Here is a 25523-nt window from a genome sequence, read left to right on the forward strand (position 1 = left end):
CCACGATATCATGATACATGTTAACATTAAATAACTAAAATTGCACATGGTGTATAGTAGGTGTATGCATGTTTAAGCAGCACTATCAAAAGTATGTAATGTTATGAGAATATTCTTGCCCTCTTGCTAAACACTGTTTAGCGCATCATTACAATACATTCTGCTCAAGCATGACCTTGGAAAAACTAATATTTGGCAAGACAGAAGAATATTCTATTTATAATATCACACACTCAAATTAAATGACATTTAACAGATAACGTAATGATTTATAACAGTGTATGTCCAAGGACAGGATAACATACTACAGCTAGTTTGAAGTTTTCAATGTTTCTCTTAATCTGAAATAAAACACTACAGAACTGTACAAATTCTGGTCCATGTCTTATGAAACCTCACCTAACCTTTGACCTACAGCCCAGCTGATTCTAAGGTTATAATTGTCACTTGTTTCTAACAGTGTCCAACAAAAAACACTCTTGTTTTAATATCACCATCATACAGAAATATGTAAATACACTTGAATACACATATCTTGATTGACGTCACATAGTTTGATGTTCTTTGCTATATCACAAATACTGATCATCGACTGACACAGACAGGAGAGCAGGACTGTAACCATTCACAGAGCATCAATTTTTTTTGTTTCCACAAAAAATAAATAAAAATAAAATCATTATATTCGAAGAACATACTCTTGCATGGCATGGTATGAAAATGAAACTTGTTTCACAACGGTATGTACAAGAGTCTGAAGGCATTGGTACTTCTATTGACTAGTTTCTAAAAAGTTTGGGTTGAGGCTCCATTTATTCTTCTAATGCTAAACAAAAATAATAGTCATGGTTCTCAGGCACTGCCCGCATCATCATAAAGTTCACAGCACGTTTAGTTTTTCTTTCCATTATGAAATCACACACACAAAAAATCCTTATATATTCTCCATCTTCAAAGGTAGTCAAATACTGTATTTCAGTATTTTACTCATCAAGGAATACTTTTATGTAGGGAGGCCCCTTCACAGGTTGATTTTACAATACTGTTTATGTGGTTACACAACTGTTATTTAGTTACATACTAGTTTGAACCACCCAAGAAAGAAAAAAGGCAACCGCCCAAATTCACTATATGTTCAAAAGCCATTGCCGGAGAACCAATTCTTTTAAGCCTAAGGTGTCAAGATTTTGTGTACTGTACAATGACCCACTAAAGAGATGTGTATTGAATTGCAGCAAGTGTATCGTTACAGCCCTAGACAGTAGTGGAAAGACGAAGATGCCCGAGAGGCGTGAATGAGTAGAGAGACTAGACAGAGAGAAGTAAATCTAAGACAGATAGAATACAGGGTGTACTATATAGATTATTTGTATTTCAATACATAAATACATGATAATAATTACAGTATATATAGTTACGCTTACAACGTTTACCTTTTTCATTGTACTCAAATTATGCAAATGAAAATATTGAGGTAATAATAGTATTATGTCTTAGAATTTATTTTAAATCAATATTCCATTGACAAGAATGACTACAATGTTTTGTCAGTTAAGAATGTTTTGTTCTGTAGTGATCTTATTATTTGGCACAAGCATTTACATTACAACCAATCCTATGTTAGTTAAGTATGTATTTGTGTTCAGAGCTACATTATTTAATCCACTAGTTAATATCCAGCATTTCATCAATGTTACGTTCACAGTTGCAGGACAAGCCAGCATGCCGCATCTTGGTTCATCCCTAACCACACAATCACAATACACAGCTGTCTCTGTAGGGATCAGTCTGACTCTCACAATGTCCACGCTGACCGACATTTCCACAGATCAATTGTCTCTTCCTGATGTCCTCAAGGGAGATAACTGTCTCTCACTCTCACACACCGACACATCCTGGCAAGTTGAATGTCTGCTATCACAGTTAGGAGTTTTTGTTCGGGATTTTTACTGGGGGAAGGGCATCCGAGTGCCACGTGCGGATATTGGCAAGAGCTCGGTTGACTTTGTTGCACCAGACGATTCTCTCTTCCTTCGTGTCTGCCGACATCATGTGTCTGTGAGAAGGAAACAAGTTAGTATTTCATGAATGAAAATGTTGTCAACTGTTAAGCAGAAACATTGCTATGAAGCAGATTCCAGATAGTGAGCAAATGTTGTTTAACGCCACAGTAATATTACTGTTTGTAAATCGAGATGGATCATGCAATGTTTGTTTACTGTTTTACTACGCACTCAGCAATATTCTAGTGCCTGTAAATTATCTAGTCTGGACCAGATGATCCAGTGATAAATATTGTGAGTGAGTTTACACTGCTATATCATGGCTGGGGACACTAAAAATGGGCTTCACACATAGTACCAATGTCGGGATTCGAACCCGTGTCTTCGGGTTGACGAACGAATGCTTTAACCACTGGGCTACCCGACTGCTCTGTGACCAATAGCTACTGGGGTGCAATGACACCAGTAACCCAGTCGCCGAGACCGACCTAAAGTCCAATTGGTCACCTCTTACAACCAGCAACGGGGTGGAACAGGCAATGACAGAAATGGGACAGGTATAGGGTTACAGCCAGAGAGGTGCACCAGGGTTACAGGACAGACTGATGTCTGAGAGACATAGGACACATGAGTGAGTGCATGTCGTATAAGGCTGCATTCATCAATATTCAAGCTGTATCATGTAAACCTGAAATAATCAACATGACCAGACAAACCAGTGACTGAAAGCATGAGCAATGATGTCCTTGGAGCACTATGACCTGCATTCAGCCACGAACCTGCTCAGCTGATACCCATGTCAGCATGAGGCCCTGGCGTCCATACTGACCCAGCATCCCATGTGTACAAGGACTTGTCAACCCCCATGGTTAATTTCAACATCTATGTCCTTAGAACCACAGAACAACACTACTTGTTAATTACATCATCAATGGCCCATCAGAATGTCAGAACAGTCCACACTCCAACAACTCTGAAAGTGTCATCCAATCTTAACACAGAGGCATTGAATCAGAGTAAAAGATTGGATCCTAATGAGATTGTCTCAAAAAGACATTACATTTGGTACTGAAACTAATCCAAACCAGGTTTATAAAGTACACAAACACATACTATAGGGCACTATTATTATAGTACGAAGCTAGTTTGTATGAGGATCACTGTAGACTCCTTGTCTAATATAAGGTCTACTGTAAGGCATACAGTGTATCACAACTTACTTGATGGTCGTCATGGTGTTGTACGTCCGACTGACAAGGGTATCTCTCTCTCCATGCCGCGGCTGGCGAACTGTCATCAATTCAAACGTGTTGGGTCGGGCGCAGATATCCCTTGGAATCAGGCCAACTTTTTCTGTGATGCATCGCTTCAAGTCAATCATGCCCATTGGGTCCTATAACAAAACGTTTACTGTATTTATACAACTGTTATTATCCAAGTGTTGGCTGAAAAATTCTTGACCCAACGCCTTCACAAATCCAATAAAAGGTGAGGTGAAATTGGGTTTAGCATCTCGTTCAAGATAATTTCACTTTAAAGCAACAAGCAAGCAGACGTGCGTGTGGTAACTTATAATAGTCTGGTCAAAAGCTGGTTTGATTGTGCCACTGAGATACCATGCAGCAGTTTAACATGGATAATACCCCACTCAGACACAGTATCCTGCCTCACAGGCAACCAGTCCTTGTTTTATCTCCTTACTGCCATGCGTCAGGGAGGGCAACAACAGGAACCATCCTCTGGTGTACACATGACAGAAACATTTATAACCAGAGACACAGAACTGCTTGACCACACTCACCTTGCGGTTCTCATCATCAGGGTACTTCCAGTAGCACAGTTTGTTACGAGCAAGAGCCACCCACCGCCGATGCCACGCTCCAAGGCCGCTCACGTCTTCAAACATGGTCTTTAAAAAATAATCAACAAGGTATGAAAAAAAATACAGGTAAATAAAACCATTTCTTACTCCCGTGAATCAGGAGCTTAGAGGTAGGTAGATAATACTGACATTAAAAATAACTCTCACTGGCCTGCTCCACTTTATCAAAACACACAGCCAGAGTGAGTTTGTGTGTGAGTGAGCGAATGAGAAGGTTAAATGCTGCTTTGAACAGTATTCCACCTATATCACGGTGTGTCAGCTTGATGGCGGAGGAAAGCCCGAAGTGATGCAGGTCTCAGATGTTTACCACTGTGGTTGTACATTATGATGCCATCATAACCCAGTATAAATAAACACATGCACTCAGCAATATTCCAGCTACATGACAGTCTGTCAGTAATCAAATCAGGATCAGACCATCCAATGACTGACATCATGAGCACCTATTGACACAATTGGGATACGATGACATGCAACGAATAGTCACCTCTTACAACAAGCGTGGTTGGCTGGGGACCTGTATAATTCCCAGGAATCCCTATGTCACATGTAATCATGACCCACATGCCTGACTTCCTGTCAGCCATAAGCCTCAAGGGCGGATCAAGCATTTTGGAAGGAAGGGACCCAAAATATCAAAATCCTCTCTCAGTAGGGTGTGGGGAAAGAATTTCCTACAACATGCTGACTTACCAGGAAGCCTCTCTCTTCCACATTAGCCTCCATGAGACACTTGAGTCGGAGGTAGATGCTGCCGTGCAGGGGGGACAGGTAGGGGAGCTGGAACACACATAGCAACATCAGTACCGGTCCAGCAAATAGAATCTGGCATTCAGCCTACAGCAGACATCTTAGTGAATGCTTCACAATCATATACAGTGTTTGTTTGTTGTTTAACGCCACAATCAGCAATATTCCAGCTATATGACAGCAGTCTGTAAATAATTGAGTCTGGACCAGACAATCCAGTGATTAATAGCACGAGCATCGATCCACGCATTTGGGTTCGATGACATGCATCAATAAAGTCAGTGAGACTGACCACCAAATACCGTTAGTCACATCTTGCGACAAGCATAGTCTCCATCGCGCAATGCATGGCTTGCTGAAGACATATTCTACCCCGGATCTTCACAGGTCTCATATACAGTGAACCTGGGTGATTTTTGTTTGTTTGTTGTTATAATTCCACATTCAAAATTCCAGCCTGAAAATAATCTAGTCTCGACCAGACAGTCCAGTGATCGATAATGTGAGCAACGATCCATGCCTCAGGGCATCATGACACCACATCAACCAAGTCACCAAGCCATGTCCATTTAGTTGTCTACCTGTGAAGATCCGTGTTAGGACAGGTTTTCAGCAACCCATGCTTGCCTTTAAAGGCGACTAACGGGATCGGGTGGTCAGGCTCACTGACTTGGTTGATTCATGTCATCATATCCCATCATATCCCAAATGCATAGATTGAAGTCTGGTCCAGACTCAATTTTTTTACAGACCGCCAACATATATAGCTGGAATATTGATAAGTGTGGCGTTAGACAACAAACCAAACCATTTGTCGCCTCTTATGACCAGCATAGGTTGCTGGGGACCACTTTTAACTTGTAATCCCCACGGGGCCCCGATTGTTTAATTGATATGTATCACATCAGTACTATGGTCTAATACCGCAACTCCGAGCAACAAAGGTGTCCAAGTGAGTGAGTGAGTTGAGTTGGGTTTAACGCCGCTTTTAACAGTATTCCAATTATATCACGGCGTGTCAGCTTCATGTGGGAGGAAAGCCTAAAGTGATGCAGGTCTCAGAGCTGCAGATAAGCTGCGTATCTGCGTGAAATACGCATCAGAAATGCAGAAATACGCAGTAAAATATAATTCCAGCGTATCAAATACGCAACGAACATTACAGATACGCTACAAAAATAAAATTTGTGCGCATCATCAAAATATTGTGAAGTAACCCTGCGTATTCGATTAGCAAATCAGCAACTTATTTTGAAATTATAAACGGGCATTCCATCAACCTTGCCAAACTCCACGATGACAGTCACATCATGAACATTTGCCATCACACTTTCGTGTGGAAGTATCGTGGTATTTTTCAGTCCTATAAAGCTCTCGAACCCACATGACACCAGTTTGCAGGGACTGGATGAATAGTGTTTTTAAATATTTAACTTAAATACCCATTTGTGTAAAAACTAGTGGGTAACAGAAATTTGAATACGCAGATAGAATTACTGATACCCAATGATTTTAAAATGCATGGGTAAAAAACCCACAACACCAAAAGCTTATCTAGAGCTCTGAGGTCTCATCATAGGTTTTTGGCTTGCCCAAGGGACGCAACTCTGCACAGCGAATCACGGCGCCGTAGACGACCGAGCCACCCGTGCCGCGAGGTGTCCAAGTGTGTGATGCATCTGATGAATTGTATCAGGTCTTAACATAATTGTTTGCAACAATGTGTAATGACAATACATTTTGCATCACTGAAAACAATTGATAAGAAGTAGCTGAAGAACATGAAAGTTAAAAGTATAATTGCGCCAGTATCCTTGCCCCTATGTGTAACACAATCTTATTATCCATGTTGATGGTGTACCCACCCTCTCCAGGTTGAAGCAGGTCTTGTCCAGCGACTTCATGGTGATGGGCACGGTTGTGATATGGCTGAAGCTGGTGGTTCTCACGGCTGTCGGGCCACCGGGGCTTTGTACTGTAAACACAAACAGTCCATATAAGGGGCCATTGACTCTTATCAGAAAGGAAAAGTTCGGATCATGAGGGGGCTCAGTGGTTGAGGGTGTGAGCAACAATTCATGGCATATGGTGCCACTCTATCAGTAGGTGTTTCACTCGGGCAGTGTGGGTTCGAATTAGATAGTGAGTGAGAGAGTTTGGTTTTACGCCGCTTTTAGCAATATTCCACCAATATCACAACAGGGGACACCAGAAATGGGCTTCACACATTGTACACATGTTGGGAATCGAACCTGGGTCTTTGGTGTGACAACTGAACGCTTTAACCACTAGGCTACCCAACCGCCCCCCAATTTTAGATAACTTCAGCAAGGTCCAAAGGCAGGAGTTTGGTGCCAACCCACACCAAGGGTTTTAACTATTAAATAACAGATATTTCCTGATAAACACTCCCAAGTCACCCGCTGCATCAGATTGTTACATCTTTACTCTATCACCAGAAAAAATGAAAAACCACTCCCGGGGGATTAGATATATTTGTTGTTCACTTACTCATCGGTATACAATAAGTATCTGTAGAGAACAAGCAGTGTCTTTGATAGAGAGAAACTTGCTCAGTTAGATCTATAACCAATGTGTCGCTGAAACACCTTGGAGTAATACCACACTTACATGTTATTCCATGTTTTGACTTCTTGGGTGTTTTCTGCTTCTTCTTATCTTTGGTAAGTGTTTCCTTGGAAACAGACTGAAATGTGAGAAAAATATTCCTTTATTTTCTTTAATGGAGCTTTGCATCTGTAATGTGAACATTAGAGGAAGTGTACCATGTTGTATCAGTACTTTCACTATAGTCCCTGGCTTCTTTGTTCTGTCTTTAAAAGACATTTACAAGATGGAAGAACGAAAAGACATGAAATGCTTATGGATAATAACTTTTTACATTTTGGTACCAATCTTTCAGGGCTGATTCTTGCCCTTTGATCCAGCCCTGAATTTTGTTACAAATAAAAATGAAGTTCACAAAACAATCATGTGTTTAGGTTACTAGATTCTTATTGAATCTGTCATGATGACCACTGACATCTTACAAGATGATCTAATGTTTGTTAAGTGAGTATCTACCTAATTACTTCAGGAGCTGTCAATTCATCCAGCTCTTGAAGTAGTCAGCCATACTCACCATGCCATAGATCTCCAGGTCGAGCCTGAAGTCACCGGTGATGCCGTTGATCTTGATGAGGTTGGGGAAGTCGAGGCTGCCTCGCATCATGGGCTCGTGAGTCGAGAGCATCTGAGTGCAGATCACTTGTGTGTCCTTGCGGATCAGGATGATGAAGTAGTATGTTGTGTTATCTACACGACACAAGAAGATCACACTGGTTACATCAAGACCATCGCAGAATAATATACAGAATGACTCTAAATATTGCAACCATCATTGAATCTTCAGCAAAGTACCTCAGTACACATAATGGCAAACTAAGACAGTTCAGCACCAAGTAAACAACTAGATAGAAACCATCAAAACTCAACTTTTGATTCGTAACGTTTGACAAGTTAAAGAGAACGAGGTGCTTGTTGTCATGTTCACCGACTTAACGAGGCAATGATGATACTTGTTTATATCAAGTGTATATGTAGCAGTCTGCAATATAACTATCAATTCTCATTGGTATCTCAAGTATTAGACTCTTGACTCTTGTGATTTAATTTTGTATATCCACAAGCAGCCATTTAACAACAGCATGATTCGCTCAAGCATATTTTGAGGTCAATATCAATTCCAATCTCATTAAAATCAGATCTTAGTTCTCGCTACTGGTGAACAAAGCTTTGAACGTCAGCTCGACCTTTTGTGAATTTTGACCGACCAATGGAATAACTAACAAGAAGTCGACATTAGCCAATTAGAAGGCAGCTTTCTCTTGCTCTACGCCACTAGTTTCAAACTGGTGACTATGCTTTGAAAATTATTTTGACAGATTCTTGATTAAAAATTTGAAAACAGAACAAACATTCTGGAATGGCTAATAGATGGCCTAGACTGTGTGGATTCAGTCATAAAGCCTGTAACTGTCGTTCGGAATACCCTGTGTTAAATATTTTGAAGTTGCAGGATCAGAAATAAAATACCGACTGTCACTTTCATGTTCTGGTAAGCGCACTAAGATTGCTCGTATGAAAGGACGTTCTGACTTGACTTGTAATGGGATGTCCTCAATTCCAACGACTAATAAAGACAGAGCACATATCTATCATATACATTAAACAGGCTGAAGTGAATACACAGCCATATCCAGAACTCAACAGAAACAGCATCAACAATTTCACATGTCGACACTGTCAATTATAAATACATTTGTGTGATCAAATCATGAATGTATCTATATCAACCAACTGAGGCCATACCTTGTGATGTTCCTATCTTCGTCACAAACTCTTTCTTGAGAGGAAGGCGGATGTCATTTAGGGTGAGAGAACCCTTAGGGCCTGGGCCAGTTTTGTCAAGGTTGCCTGTGTTCTTCAGTCTCTGAATTTCCAACATGTATGACTGGCGTTTCTGACCTGCAACCAAACATCATTCAGATAAGCAATAGACACTGATCATGTGGATCACAATCACGATAACAGAAAAAGCACCAACCACTGTGGGGTAGTGTAACAGCTTATTTAGGAGTGAGTGAGTGAGTTGGGTTTAACGCCGCTTTTAACAGTATTCCAGTTATATTGCGGCGTGTCAGCTTAATGTGGGAGGAAAGCCCGAAGTGATGCAGGTCTCAGACGTTTACCACTTCGGTAAAACCCACAAGCACGGGTATGGTGCTGACAAACCTAGAACCGGGGCGAACCGGGATTCGAACCCACAATCATAGGTTTCTGGCGTGCCCAAGGGAAGAACTCTGCACAGCGAATCGCGGCGCCTAAGACAACTGGGCCACCCGTGCCCCCAGCTTATTTAGGAACAGGGAATCATCATATTCATTTTCAAATTAGTAATTAAAACAAAACAAAAACAATTTTTTAGAGGAAAATAACGCCTTCAGTTACCACATATTTCGATAATATAAAACAGAACACATTTGTAATTGAAAAAGTTGCTTTGTTAACCATGTCTAGTCATGGATGAGATCGCCATGTTATTTGACAAGATCAGCTGAATACACTCAATTTACGTACAAGCCACAAGCAGTACTCGGTTACACTCCACTTGTTCGGGTGAGCCGGCGAAGTAGGAGTCTTTGCTGCAGCACTGGTTGAGGGCGTTGCTGGTCTGCATGATGACGCTCTGCTCTTGCTGAACCAGCTCTTGCAGCTCCTGAATACAAGGGAGACAACTGCTGGCTCAAACACATTATCCTGACGTGGAAAACTAAGTGAAACAGTCTTGAATGTTGGGTCAGTCTGCCTGTTCTGGGAGTAAGTAAAGCAAATTGTTGTGGACATATTGTTGGATAATGCCAACCAACCTTCACAAACAGGGAATCATGTTGCTAGAAAATACATTCATTGCATACATCTGAGGTTGGTATGATATACGGGACAAGAAACATCATCTACTGAGTTTTACATGACGCACAAATGCAGAGAATTGACGAAGATATAAAATATAATGTGTCCCGAGGGATGAACAATAATGTTCGTTGTACCTACACCTCATCAAGAGAAGTCATGGGTGTCTGTTATTTCATCCATCAATCCTGACCACAGTCCACATGATCATTTATTGATTCTAGGCTCATAAGTATTTACCTAAACGTACAGTACACCCATGGTTAGAAATTGGCACTAGTCCTATAGTCCTTGCCAAACTGCCCAATAGTAAACGCATCCTAAGGACTAGTAGAATTTGGCATTTTTAAAGGTTAGGCTATATGCTATCATTATAAGGACTAGTGAACTGACACTGTTAGTTACTACATTTCATTAATTTACAGGGCCTTCATATTTCCTGCAAGGACCTTAAAATTAATTATCGGGATCCCCTGAACCCCCACTTTTGTAAGTCGAGGTAACACCCTGCACCCACCTGTATCCGCTCCTGCACGGACTTCCTCTGTTCCTGAGGCGGGGGTTGACGAGGCATGGCCACATCCTCCTCGTGCACATCACTGTCCACGTACTTGCTGTGACGAGATATTATCATCTTGGCTGGCGGGGGAGCTTGAAGGTGCCTGGAGATAAACAACAAGTTGCTGGAAACTTTAGGAGGCTCAAGGTGTGGCTAGGGGTATCATGGGTATGGCAGGGCATGCACCAGGGATAGGAATTGTTATTTTCACCATTTCATTGATCACTTTGGTGAAAACCAAGGGCATGGGTATGGTGCTGACGAACCTAGTAACAATCAGGTTAAACTGGGATTCAAACCCACAATCAAAGGTTACTGGCATGACCAAGGGAAGCAACTCTGCAGATCAAATTAAGGTACCTTGACTGGGCCACCTGTGCCCCCAGAAAAGGAAGTGAGCTCACCTGCTGGACCTGTAGGCACTGACACTGTATATAAGACTTCTATCGGTTTCATTCCGGGTCTGGTGGTGATGTCGACGCTGAAACACAATGTTGTGACGTATTCAACAGACCCTTGATGTTATGACACATGGGAAAGGGGAAGGGGAAGGGGGTAAACATTTCAAATATTTTCCAGGGCATAATTGATGTAATGTTTAAAAGTCCACAAGTTAATGAATATCTGACACCATATTCATTAATACTTCCTTTAATGATGGCCTCCCAAATATATCCGGCTTAGACATGTTTGAAAAGGCAAATAAATGAGTTTAATATATGAACCATATCTCTTCTCAGTCATCCCATCTTTGTTTCTTTGTTGTCTAACATGTCTAATGCTGCACAAAGCAATATTCCAGCTATAAGAGGGGTCTTGACCAGACAATCCAGTGATGGACATGATAGACACTGTTCTACGCAATTGGGAAACGACATGCATCAACCAAGTCAGCAAGTCTAAACACCCGATCTTATGCATCCCATCTGCTCTAGTAAGCAAGTAAAAGTAAACCACCATTACCTGAGTCTCAGATGGGTTCCTCTTCTAGGACTGATACTGTGATAGTCATACCAAGACATCCCCCCCAAAAATGTCAATGATATCATTTGATAGAGAAGAATGTTCATTCAAAGTTGAAAAATTCACGAAAATATATGCCACCGTCTTACCGAAAGCTAAATCACAGCCACCTGATTGAGTGCACTTACCGGTGCAGGAACAGGTGCCCCGCTGTCGTCCGAGTCCATTGCCTCGTCCAAGAGATCATCAATGTCATCCCTGTTGCTGTCTACGCTGCTGGCCAGACTGCTTGAGCTGTCCTGGGCCATCTGTTGGTTGGAGGTGCTGCGGTAGGGGTTCCTGGGTGCTGTGTGATGGGGCTGCTCGAAACTGTCCACACTCGTCTCGCTGGTGAAGCTCCGTCTGTGATCCTCCGGCCCAGTCGGCAGGACGCTCTCTCTGCGCACAGAATCGGGAACAAATGCACTGAGACTAACATCATCCTCTTCATACACTGGAGGCCGTGGCCTACTCTGATGAACAGGTTTCCGCCTCATCACAACCTCCTCCATCTCAGACTCCGACACATCTTCTGTCTCCGGTTCCGAGTCGGATTCTGGAGCTGTAATGTCTGTCTGGGATTCAGTGTCGTCATCAAATGAAGTTCTCACAGCCTCGCTCTCGTCTGTGCTGTCAAAGCTGTCATCAAACTGGACCTTACGGCTGTTGATGGAAGCCTGTCTGTGTACGGCATGACTTGCAGCAGGTTGCTGTGATGGCCTTGGAGCGGGAGCATTGCCCTTCTGGGAGATGATTCTGTAGATGCTAGTGCCTTTCCCTTGTTGGCCCGAACTTGGAGGAACTGGGGGTTTTGATGCAGCAGGGCCGTGATTAGATGGTGGCTTGGGTGGGGGTGCTGCCCCTGATGGAGGAGGGGGTGGGGGAGGGGGGATAAACCCAGCAGGGGGCTGTCCGGTTGAAGACTGCTTCTCTTCGGCAACATGCTGGTTGTAAGATTGTTGATTATTGCCTTCCTTGAAGTTGAAGGAAGCCATGTTTTGGCCTTCATCTGAAAGGTCAAATCCCATGGCAGCTAGCTTGTTGTCAAACTCTGTGCAGTTGAGAGAAAAGCGATGTTAGAAAGCTGGCAGTGCAAGAACTACACGAAAGTGATAACATGACACTTTGTATAGTTATGGATCTGTTGACCTTAGCAGTTATATTTAACTCATACAATAAAATAATTAGCATATCAAATAAAAAATAAATTCACTGTTTGCTACCCTTTTTCATGAATTGAACACAAAGTGTTTTCTAAAAGATGTAAATACTTCTTAATGTGTAGATCTATACCAATCCCTTGTTGCACAATACTTAGTTTTTAAATCACCCAGTCAATAAGCTGGAAATAAGGGGGGTCCCGGGCTTTGAACTCATAGTACTTGAATCTAAGGCCCCCCAGAAATTTAACCTCTTAAGACCAGTGCTATGACAAGGAACCCAGAGCTCCAGATAAGCTTTTGGTGTTGTGGGTATTTTACCCATGCATTTTAAAATCATTGGGTATCAGTAATTCTATCTGCGTATTCAAATTTCTGTTACCCACTAGTTTTTACACATGTGGGTATTTAAGTTAAATATTTAAAAACACTATTCATCTAGTCCCTGCAAACTGGTGTCATGTGGGTTCGAGAGCTTTATAGGACTAAAAAATACCACGATACTTCCACAAGAAAGTGTGATGGCAAATGATCATGATGTAACTGTCATCGTGGAGTTTGGCAAGGTTGACGGAATGCCTGTTTATAATTTCAAAATAAGTTGCTGATTTGCTAATCGAATACAGAGGCTACTTCACAATATTTTGATGACACGCACAAGTTTTATTTTTGTAGCGTATCTGTAATGTTCGTTGGATTATATTTTACTGCGTATTTCTGCATTTCTGATGCATATTTCACGCAGATACGCAGCTTATCTGGAGCTCTGGGAACCCTTGACTTTCCCGTTTAATTTCCTGATAAATAGTCCTGATAAATATTATTTCACCCAGACACCACGCTAATGTTATAAGCAAACCTTATGAAAAGGAAATCTGGTCTACAAACATCAATAGTCAGTCAAAACATGAAGTCCATTGAGTGTACGGCTAACTCACATGATCATAGGTGCACAGGTGAGGAAAGCAAAGCTTAAAAGTCAGATGTACCATGTGTTAGAATTAAGATTATCTGCAAGCACACAGCGCCATATTTAAGTATATATCAAACTAAATTAAGTGGCCATCTTTAAGTAAGAAGAGCAGATTCCTGCATTTTGCTTATGGACAAATTACAAGTGGACAGTGGTTTTTTCGTTTAATTTTCAACCTATCACATCATTTGGAAGGGGTTTCTTTTCAAATTGAGCCAAGAACAAAACTATTAGCCATGTTAGCAATTGTCATACCATGTCGATATTAAATGTTGTGGACTAAGAAGAACCCTTCTGTACCCGGTATTAGAAGATGTGCTTCTAATTTCAGCCAACTTAAAACAAAGGAAGGTATGTAGGTGTGCTCCTCATTATGTAGACAATGGTAATGCAGGTAAGTGCCAGTAAACCCACACCCATTGTCACTGGTCAGCACCTCACAATACAGTCGGTGGGAAATCAAACATCACTTCTTAAGGCTGCATCCCTATGAATTTTAATGTGTGCCTATGGCTAATATCTAAAAACAATACCCGGGACCACTTGCACAAAAAGCAATCTTAGCACTAAGATGATTGTAACTCCCACATTGTAAAATAGGCTGACGATAGTCTTAGCGCTAAGATCGATTTGTGCAAGTGTGTGCCCTGAATGGGATGTTGCTTAAAGCCAATTCAACAATATGTTGCAAACATTCCTCAGCCAAGTAAAGTGTAGCAGCTCAAGTGTGAAGACTCACCAGCCCTGGCTTTGGCCCGGATAGCTTCTTTCTTTTCTTGTTTTGTCACCGTGGGAGTGGTGCCATTATCACAGGCCTGGGAAGCCTATGGATTTGAATATGATTTACACATTAAGTGCATAAATACATTGAAACATGGGGCCATAAATGGCTCTTCTGTAACAACTGTTATCAATATATTTTCCCCTCTCTGGGTTATAAATATGGATATCCACAAAAATTAACTGAATGTTGGTTAAAGAGATCAATATCACTTAAACACAAATTACCGTATTCGATGTTATAAGCGCCTAGGGCTCTCTCAAAATTAGAAATAGGGGGCTGTTAATAGAATATTATTTTGGTGAAAAAAAAAACAGAGTTAAAAGATAAATTTCGTGGTTTATGATGACAGCCTGAAATGTTTATATACGACAGACATATTTTTCCAGAATTTATTTGCCCATAAATAAGGGTGCATATAACACACAACTGTGTATCATACGCGAATAAATAAGCCTTGTGTACATTGATCAATCGGAAGGGGTGCTAATTGGGTTAGTTCACTAGCCAATATACATGTACTAGCAAATATCGCCGTGGGCACTTATTAGAGCGGGGCGTTTATTACGTCGAATACGGTATGTTTAGACATGCTGGACCTAAACAGCTGTCTTGAGAATTGATGGTATATGCATAAAGAGAAAAATAAGACTTAGGAACTGCTACATTTACTGCTACTCCGACAGAAATTGGCACTGGTCCTATAGTCCTTGCCAAATTGGCAATAGTTTTGGTATCATAAGGACCAGTAGATACTTGCCATTCTTAGGGTTTTGCTATATGTTATCATCATAAGGATGAGTGAAGTAAAAATGTTAGTTTCTATCGCTGCTACTCACTGGCTGATCGGATGAGTTGTCCTCCTTCAGGATGCCATTCTTCCACCTATTCTGTATCGTCTGCAGCTCCGCCATCCGCTCCCCCCTCAGCTTCTCCATGATGTCCTGGCTCTTGCTGCTGTTGTGGGTCTGTTCCATGAGGCGCTGGTGCACGCTCTTCATGGTCCCGCTAGCGCTGTTTGGCGACAAGGGACAAGATTTCAATGTCTTAGCAGGGGACGTGGCCATTATTTGCTGGGCACGCTCGGTGATGGCATCCATGACAACCTTGCTGGGCGTCACGCCTTTCTTGGTTGCCGACCCTGGGGGAGGAGGTCTGGCTGGGGACTTCTGAGGAGATACTGGCTGCTCACCTGGGTTCACTTTCTTTATGTAGCTCACCTGGTTCGACGATGACATGTGCTCCCATGCCGACATACGAGCATTGACGGAATAAGCTGTTGGCTCCTCCTCAACTGGTGGAGGTTTGGTCTGTTCCTGCCATTTCGCCATCCTCTCTGATACAGATCGGGTGGTCGGATCATCAGACCCTGCAGATACCATGCTTACGGGTCTCTCCGTCCTCGGTGTCGGTTGGGAGCTCTTCACAGCTGCCATAGATGGAGTACTGATAGGTCGAGCTGGTGCATTCTGGGACTTAGCAGGGGTGCACATCTGCCGAGGGGTATGCAGGACCTTGCTGACTGTGGCATCTGGTGCATTTAGGTGTTTAGCTGGGGTACACATTTGTCTAGGTGTGTGTAAGACTTTGGTGACCGTGGGCGTGGCAGCTGGGGTCTCATTTACTTTCTTCTCCCAATTTGCCATCCTGGCCGAGACAGGTGTCTGTGTTGGGTCTACCGACTTGCTGGCTTTTGGTGTTTCACAAGTGGTTTTCTTGGCCCACGAGTTGAATCGCTCAGAAACAGGCTTGCTAGTTGGTTCGTCGTCAGTCTTTTCGCCATCAGATTCATTCAGTCCCCGGACATTCACCGGGATCTGCGCAGTGAGGCGTCTGTCGTCGGGTTTTGGCGGGACTCGCACTTGTGGGGTGAGGGGAGAGGACATCTTCTGTTCAACTCTTCTTGACGGGGACTGCGTGGATATGTTACTGTTAGACAGGTTACCAAAGGTCAGCTTGGACTTCACTGGGGAGGGAGCAGCACGGTGCGGTTGTTTCACGGGGGATACCTTGGCCATCTGGGGCTGAACAGATGTGGGGGGCTGGGGTGCACGGTACTTCTTGGGTGAGTTCTGTAACCCGGTGGGGGGACATGGTGGGGCATTGGACTTGCTTCTATCTTCTGACGGAGCTCTTGGGGGCTGCCATCTTGGTTTCGGCTCTTCTTCTTTCCTGCAAATGAACAGGACATCTCTACATCAGTGAATAGGTAAAAGCTATTTTAAACAAGAGAGAAACATAACAGAATCCGGATATTTGAAACACCTTGCACAAACAGGCGAACAATGCTTCACACCCAAGTGAAGAGCCCACATACACATATATGTTTCCCCCTCCTTTTATGTGTCCTTGGAGTCACAGCTTAAGAATTCTTCATATTTTATCCAACTGGCAAACTTGACAAAGAACGTGCATCAATAACTTAATTTCAACAGCATCATTCACCTAATGAAGCAGCCGGAGTAACCCTGACAAGTTCTTAGAAATAATAAACATGACAAGGAGTTTGTTTGTTGTATAACGCCATACTCGGCAATATTCCAGCTATATGATGGTGGTCTGTAAATAATTGAATCTGGACCAAACAATCCAGTGATTGATATCATGAGCATCGATCCACGCAATTGGGATATGATGACATGCATCATCAACCAAGTCAGCGAGTCTGACCACCAGATCTCGATAGTCGCCTCTTATGACAAGCATAGTCGCCTTTTACAGCAAGCATGGGTTGCTGAAGACCTATTCCACCCCGGATCTTCACAGGTCTGATAAAGCAGCTGTTATGCATAAAAAATTATGTCTTCATGTTCCTAAGTTAATCCCAATCAAACACTAATTTGGACATTTGCAAAATTATCAGGAGATTGTTTTTGTACGTACTGTATCTTGGGTTGACTCAGATCCTCCTCCCAGCTGTTGATGTTCTGAGCGAGTGCAGCCAGTCGGCCGCGACGAGACGGCGGCACTTGCTGGCTGGGGGTGTTCTCATCATCCAGGCAGTTGCTTAAGCTTTTCCTCGGAACAGGTACTGGACTGGCTGTACAATTAAATAGTATCAGGGGTGAGAATTGTTTATGAAGGAAGTCTTTCTTGCAACAGCAGTGAAATAAACAAAACAAAATTAATACAAAACTTGATAGATATATATCACATTGTATTTGATAACATGTTATGCAATAGTTAACAGGCCTCTTATTACCAGTTGGAACTAATGCTATGATACACGAACCAGCAAGTACATCAACAATTTATTTGCAGAAATCTTTTGGGATGAAGACCCCCTCCATTAGATAGGTGTGAGTGTGACGTACCAGCATCAGGGTTGTCGGACCAATCCTCTCTCTGCTGAGATAGTTGCTGCAGTCGTGAACGTACGCCAGTGATAGCTGGGGTGTCCTCCTTCACTTCTCTCTCCGTCTCACGTACACACTGACGCTTTGGGGATTCTGACAAAAACACAAAGACAATTTATGTTTCAGAATAATGTATTCAAGGGTTAGAGGTTTCTTTCCCACAACATTCAGCTTAGGCACTGTCCAAAATTAAACATGAAACTCCATGTCATAACCATCATGTAACAAACTAAAGATTCAGCTTGTCGCTAAATTCAAATATAGAAGACCTCAATGACATCCCCCTTAATTTTGAACATGTTGAATACTGTAAGTGTAATAGTATCAACTGACTCACAGTATCTAACTAACAGATGAACCACAGCTATTTCTGCATGGGGTAGCAATGCCTTTGTTTTCATGGTCGCAACCTTCAAAATTCATGCTCACCTGAGATCAGAAAAAGTGGGGAAAAGTACAAATCCATTGATCTGTTGATGGTAGTCCTCATTGACTAGTAGCATTTGTTTGTAGTTTAATGTCACACTTAGGAATATTCCAGCTATATGATGGCAGTCTGTAAATAATAGGGTCTGGACCAGACAATCCTGTGATTGATATCATGATCATTGATTGACGCAATTGGGATCGATGACATGCATCAACCAAGTCAGCGAGTCTGACCACCCTCATGACAAGCACAGTCGGCTTTTACTGCATGCATGGATTGGTGAAGACCTATTCTACCTTGGATCTTCACAGGTTCGTAGCTTTTGAGGGCTTAAGTCTGAACCAGTTCTCAATGCTTCAATTTTGCTACAAACTGGAACTGAATGAAGCTGACAGAAAATGTAAACATAGTAAACATTTTGTCTTTTTCAAGAAGGACTACGACAAACACTGGGGACCTTAAAACAAATGAAAAGAAATCGAAGGCTGTGGTCGCCTACCATCATTCTGCTGTGGATCTTCTATGATGTTGTCTGTGGTGTCTTCTCCGAGAGGTGTACGACGCTTCCTGGGGGTGGGATCAGGAGTCTTGCCTAGCTTCTGGTTCAGCATTTCTCGCCGTTGCCGGGTCCTCTCAATCAGTTTCTGTCAAAAATAAGATTAACTTATGACTTCTAACTGATAATTGAGTGTTCAATGTTGACTATTTCAAAAGCCTGTAACCATGGCGAAAGTGATTTCTAAATGAAGAAACTGCAAGGTCCCATCTCCTATATAATGTACTAGGGCTACAACGAATACACTATGAGACGAATATAGGGTAGCGAATACGAATATTAATTCATGAAGTCAGCAGCTGAAGCATTATTTGTTATATTCAGTCAAACATTAACAACATTAATAATTTGACATTGTTTGTTAATTATTAATATATCATATATACATTTATATACTGCACTTATCCAGGTACTGGTATCTGATCAAATGCGACAATGACAAGTGACTACAATACTGTCAAATTAAATATTATAAGAGTGTTGTCTTTGAAGAAATCTATGCATATAATATGTTCCTATGGATATTTTTAGGTACAGGGTAAGTAGATGTACATGATTGCATATTCATAAGCATGATAAGTATTTGATTGTAGAGGCCACGAATAACAAATTCAATTCATGAATGGATACGGTTGGATTCACTGAATATGTGAGTGTATCGTAACAGCCCTATCATGTACATTTGTCATTGCAGTTATTTTTGCCACGACAGAAGACTACTTGTGACATGAAATTGGTGTGATAAGGTCCAAAAGTCTTTATCAACCATGTCAAGTCTATAATTTACAGGTTAACTTTGAAATTTTATGATCAACATGACAAAGGTGTTGATGTATCTCAACAGCATGAACTAACTGGACACTGATTTTGTATTAACATGATTATGCCAATCAGAAATTCTGACCAAGAAAAACAACTAGATCATCACTGTTACAGGCCATGTCTAGCACTCAGCGTTATACTGTGACAGTCCGAGATGATTTCTGTGATTACGGAAAGATTTGCCGAAAATGTAACCTACCACAGAATTGCAGAAAAATTACGGAATTTTCCTGTTTTGTTTATCAATCAATACACCAATTTTATTATTTACAAGCTTTTCTATAAAATGCTGCACTTGATTGAGGATGCCCAGACATTTAACGCATGATTAGAACCTATAACTTACAAAATATGAACTCCACAATAAAACAAAAATTTGAATAAATAATTCTGACTTTTAAATGTTCTTGAAGTATTATGACTACATGAACATGATGGACTATGTTTACATCTGACCATACATAAATATCACTGACATAATGCATATGAGTTGGTATTAATTTTTTTAGAGGGAAATGATTGTTTATACTGCTGAATATTGATAATTTTCCTGCAGAATTCGTCTAGGAGTGCAGTGACCATCTTCCCGAGGCAAATGAGTTAACTGACTATAAAAGTGCAGTTTCCACCCTTGCCGAAGTAGGCTGGTATTATGGAGTTACATTTTGGCTGGACTAACGAGTTTATGCATAGCCCAATCAAAATCGTGCACCGAAATCGAAATTCGGTTCGTAAAGTGTCATGCAGATTTCGGTCGACTGCGGGATTTGCAAAACATGTGCACCGCTAACTCATTGTCAACAGATATTTTCTATATCTTTTCATGTTTTTAATCAAGGTGCTCACGTGATTTGATGCACCTCGCGATGTAAGACTCGTTTTATCACAATATAGATCTTGATTATCGATCAGATCGTCTTGACTGGGCGCCACCGTTTTGTTCGAAGCAAATGCATGAGATACGAGAGGTTGAATCTGATTGGTCAATAGGAGAGGCATAGAAAGGACATGACTCGTAATAGCCACTGGTGGCGCTACGATCGAGCCCAGGAATTCCAGCCTAGTTCGGCAAGGGTGGAAACTGGACTTTTAGAGTCAGTTAACTCTCTTGCCTCGGGAAGATGGCAGTGACAGGCCTCTGTCCATCATGGACCATGCTAATGTATCCAGTGTTTCATATCTCACATTTTATTATGCTTCATACCCCAGATAATCAAGGATCATGTATTACTTCTATTAAGTAAAATATAAAACATGTTTAATCTAAAGGTTTCTCAATTAACAATTAAATGACAATTATCAACTTGATAAACATGAAAAATGTCAATGTTTTGTTAATAATACAACTGAAATATATAATAGTGAGACTGCACAGTTTGGATCATGATTATTATCTTAACTTGATGACCTTGTGATAATCTGTCTTTGAAGGTATGCAACATACCTTGTTTACTTGTGTCATTTTGGGCATGTTAGTATATACATGATGTATATATGCTAAACTTGAGTTATATCATAGATAAACTTAGTAACTGCCTTACTGGAAAGTTGAGTTACAACAGTGTATGTGATCTGATCGCTGCTTAATGCTGTGGTGTTTGAGTTATCCTTTTTAAGGCTGCAACACTGCAAGTGCAGAACTGACTGAGTTTGTCAATATATGTATTGAGGTTTGGTGGAATGATTACAGTTCACTCCTGCACCTATTTCCTTATAAGGTAATACTTAACAGGGGCACTTCCCTGTATATTTTTGGAAGGGGGAAACAAATGTTAGTGAGGTAAATATTTGAATTTTGACAAAAGCATGCATAGAAACCTCATGGACTGACTTCAGCATGTATCTCCGTTCAAAAGGTTATAAATGTATGCATTGCTGCTCAATCCTTTTAATAATATATACTTTTGAGGGGGGATACGGGCGGAAGTCTTACCAACCTTTTAAAATTTACACAGTCAGCAATTTACTCACTGGTCAACACATGTTCATGTGTACTGGAATAAAACCTTTTCCATGTTTATTTGATTTGTTTAAAACATACATAATGATCAATTCTGAGGCCATAATTTACTAATACCAGATAGCAGTGAATACCGATTCTTTCCAGGGTATTGTTACACAGACACCTGTCTGTTAGTCCAAGACCAGTGAAAAAATTAGGGACTAGAGGGTCTAGTTATCACATCAAATGTAGTCACATTACAGCAATAATTTAGTTTGTTTGTTGCTTACGCCGCACTCAGGAATATTCCAGCTATATGACGGTGGTCTGTAAACAATCGAGTCTGGATCAGACAATCCAATGATTGACATTATGAGCATCAATCAAGCCTGACCACCCGATCCCGTTAGTCGCCTCTTACAACAAGCATGGTTTGCTGAAGACCTATTCTTCCCCAAATCTTCGTGGGTCCATAAATAATTTAGGCTACTGGTCCTAAAACATGCTAAATGACCCGCAGTCTAGTTAGATAAGACCAGCTGTGTCTAACCCTGTACCACAACATCCAACATGTTCAAATTAAAACGACATTTTCAAACCTGCATATATTAGTATTCGACTGGTATGCCCTCTACAACAAACACTTCCCATTTACCACCACAGTATTTACAAAACACGATTAACTAGCATTCGAGTCTGCCATAGTGTCAGTTTTAACCAAACATGTCAAACCTTGAATTTCATGAATTAACGAAAGGAACACACATGAAGACAATTTATGAATATTATCTACAACAAATGTTGTTAACAAATGCATGGACTGGCACAATACAAAGATTAGTGATTGTGATAGAAATCTTACATGGACGGACTATTGTGTATGTGTTATTGTATCTCCTGATACCTGATACTTACCATCAGGTCCCCATCCCTCCTGTCATCTCCATCAATCACTGTTACTTTGATGTCTATTTCAACATCAGTATCAAAACTGGTTTGACAATCCATTTCCTCCATGATTCATTGATATTTTAATCAATGCTATGCAAACAAGTTCAGCCTTTTTCAACAGGTTGTCTACATTCAAATAAATCTACATGCCTCGGGGCTTATCTCTTCTGATTGCTTGACAGGTGTGTAAGAGATTTTCCAGCCTTGAGATTCAAACAATCAGCAAAAACGAAAAATCACAGTGTTCCAAACAGAGGTTTATGAGCGTTTTCAATTTTCCCGATCGTCGCGAATCAAATCTAAAGTTCTTAGTTTTCAAACTGAATCTTTCAAGGACAACGGTAAAATATGTCAAGGAATACTCAGACCCCAATAATGATAAGACCACAGTCTACAAATATGCCCAGCAACACAAAGAGCCGACCAGGCTGCAAGCAAGTAAAAATTCTCAAAAGGTGGCCATGGTATTTCGTCGTATGCCCCAGTCGCAAAAATGATCGTCACCACTTGAAGTTGAAAGGCTCATTTTGTCTGGAGCTTACATGTGTGTGCGTAATTGCACGAGCTTAGAAGTCATATACATGCACGTGAAAAACTTACCTCGGTGTAAGGATCCATTGTCTTTTGTTTGTAAACATCGGCGTCCCGAGCAGTTTCGAACAAGAAGCTCGGACTTTCAGCTTCCCAGCTTGATTTTGAAATTGGCGGTTAAAGTCACGTTCTATCTCGTGCAGTCTCGCGATGAGTCAAACCGGAACCGTATACAATCCGGAACAAGTTGCGAAAGTTTCAAATCTCATTGGTCATGCCAAGTCATCCTAACCAAGGATTAACCAATCAAAACCGAGAAAACTTTAAAAGTTCATAATAACACATATAATAACAAATCCACGTGACTTAAAATAGTATCACTTCCGTAGCCCCAGGCTTTTAATAGATACTGAGGTATTTGACAAACTAGGGAAGTACATGTACATAGAAGTAAATTTAATAACCGATTTAAACGCACGGCTATCAGTTGCAGCTAAGGAATCGTGTAAATTAGGAGAATTTTATATTGTCTTTCGTTCAAAAATCAAAGTAACCTGACACCACGAAGAATAAAACGTGATATGAAAAAAGGATAAGAAACCAAAATGACACATACATTTAGAATATCTATTACGCAGTCGCACGAGTTTGCGACATACGGTACAGTAAGCATGTAAATAGTCAGTAAATTAGGAAATTATACATTGAAACATTAAAATTGGGGTTGGGATGCGAAAGACAATATGACGCATCAGTGGGAAAGCTAATTTTACTAACACTAAAAAATCTATTTAAAGTCCATTTTGTTCCTATATCCGCCTTTGTGACAAAACGACATTGGCCTCGGACAAACTCTTCCGAAGCAGCGACTGCGTGATTGTGAATGTTGTCAAGTGTGACGTCATGGAAATTGACACCATAGTTCGATTGATACGTGAAACATTAATGTTGTCGTACACTCGGTAAAATTGTAAAGAATGTTTTTAAAGTATTTCTATCCTTTGGAGGTTGAGATTATTTAAATTATCCCTGTCATAAATAACATTCCTTTAAATAATAACAGGCTGTTGAAAATTTTGGCGAATGAAATAAAAGAAACATTGACATCTGCTTGCGCTGTTAAGAGCTCGCATACATATGCCTCCGATCATGTATGTACAAAACACCCTGTTTATTACTTTTCTAATTGAATCGCCTGTATACAAACTCATTTCATTTTCCAATATTAGAAAAGAAGTCAAGTATGTTTTCTATTATATATACGAGTATTGTATGACAATGAACACATGTGCCCGGAAGCACACCGGTGCTCTAATTATACTACTTCAGGGCACAGGTGTTGATTATTATTAAAGTTACCCTCAGGGCCATGGATATCGGGATAATTATATTCGGGGAGTCTCACACTCCGGCGCAGAAGGACTTAGCATGACGCCACTGTCGTGTAAACAAGTTTAATTGCACATCACGTGACAGGACTTGATTTGTAAACAAAGTAAGAGAAGTTCATGCTATGGATGCTTTACAGACTGTTTCATAATACTATAAATATATCCTACTAAACTGTCGGATTGGATTTGACCCAAAATTACAAATGTTATCAAAACGTCACTGGATGAAAACAGTCGCCGGAACTCAGCAAACCTACCGCCGCAGTAGTAACCTACCTGGTAGAAGAAAGTATACGCCCATTTGATGGTGGCTAAAAATGAAACAAAGAAGAAGGTTTTTTTCGATGGGGATGTATTTGACACAGGTATCATAGTTGTGCTTTGGACCTTGAGTTTGCAGTGTTTCGACGACTATTTTCAGCCTAGTAACTAGAACTTCAATTTCAAGTGTATACTTTCTTTTGTCCGGCAGTTTATATCTCACACGGAGAAGATTCAATGGAGTTCGAGCCATGGTAAAAAGAATGATTCGGTTGGATTCCAAGACTTTACTCATCAAGGCAGTCGTAATGTCAGACTCCACAACATCCTACAACACGAAACATTTTTTCACAGTCATATATTTATGACACTCTTTGATATTACATAATACATTGGGAAGTAGAACAATTAGAGAATAACCGATAACGAATCTATGATATTGATCAGTTGCCATGCATCCTGTAATCGAAACGTACATACTTGCACGACCGGTGAAGATCCGGGGTAGAATACGTCTTCAGCAACCCATGCTTGACGTAAAAGGCGACTATATGCTTGTTTTAAGAGGCGACTAACGGGATCGGGTGGTCAGGCTCGCTGACTTTGTTGATGCATGTTATCGTGTCCCAGTTGCGTGATGTCAATAACTGGATTGTCTGGTCCAGACTTGAATATTTACAGACAGCCGTCATAGAGCT

At 41.0% G+C, this 25523-nt stretch overlaps 1 protein-coding gene across 2 annotated transcripts; it reads right to left on the bottom strand.

Annotated features, from left to right (window-relative positions):
- LOC139454416 (anillin-like) lies at positions 1-23336 on the bottom strand. 2 transcript variants are annotated; one of them, XM_071236109.1, is made up of 18 exons: positions 23243-23336; positions 18871-19015; positions 17900-18034; positions 17469-17625; positions 15425-16757; positions 14544-14628; positions 11821-12680; positions 11074-11150; positions 10628-10772; positions 9778-9916; positions 9010-9165; positions 7781-7953; positions 7270-7345; positions 6504-6613; positions 4582-4668; positions 3805-3912; positions 3224-3396; positions 1-2056 (listed from the first exon to the last, which is right to left on the bottom strand). In XM_071236109.1, the coding sequence occupies exons 1-18, from the start codon at positions 23258-23260 to the stop codon at positions 1924-1926; spliced, it is 4110 nt and encodes a 1369-aa protein (XP_071092210.1). In that variant the 5' UTR covers positions 23261-23336; the 3' UTR covers positions 1-1923. The 2 variants fall into 2 exon arrangements, with proteins under 2 accessions (XP_071092210.1, XP_071092209.1); XM_071236108.1 differs by having other exon boundaries at positions 11821-12722.
- Positions 23337-25523: the final 2187 nt, after the last annotated feature.

The sequence above is a fragment of the Haliotis cracherodii genome, unplaced genomic scaffold (genome assembly GCF_022045235.1).
Source record: "Haliotis cracherodii isolate W230 unplaced genomic scaffold, xgHalCrac1.p SCAF_10, whole genome shotgun sequence".
NCBI classification, from domain to species: Eukaryota; Metazoa; Mollusca; class Gastropoda; order Lepetellida; family Haliotidae; genus Haliotis; species Haliotis cracherodii.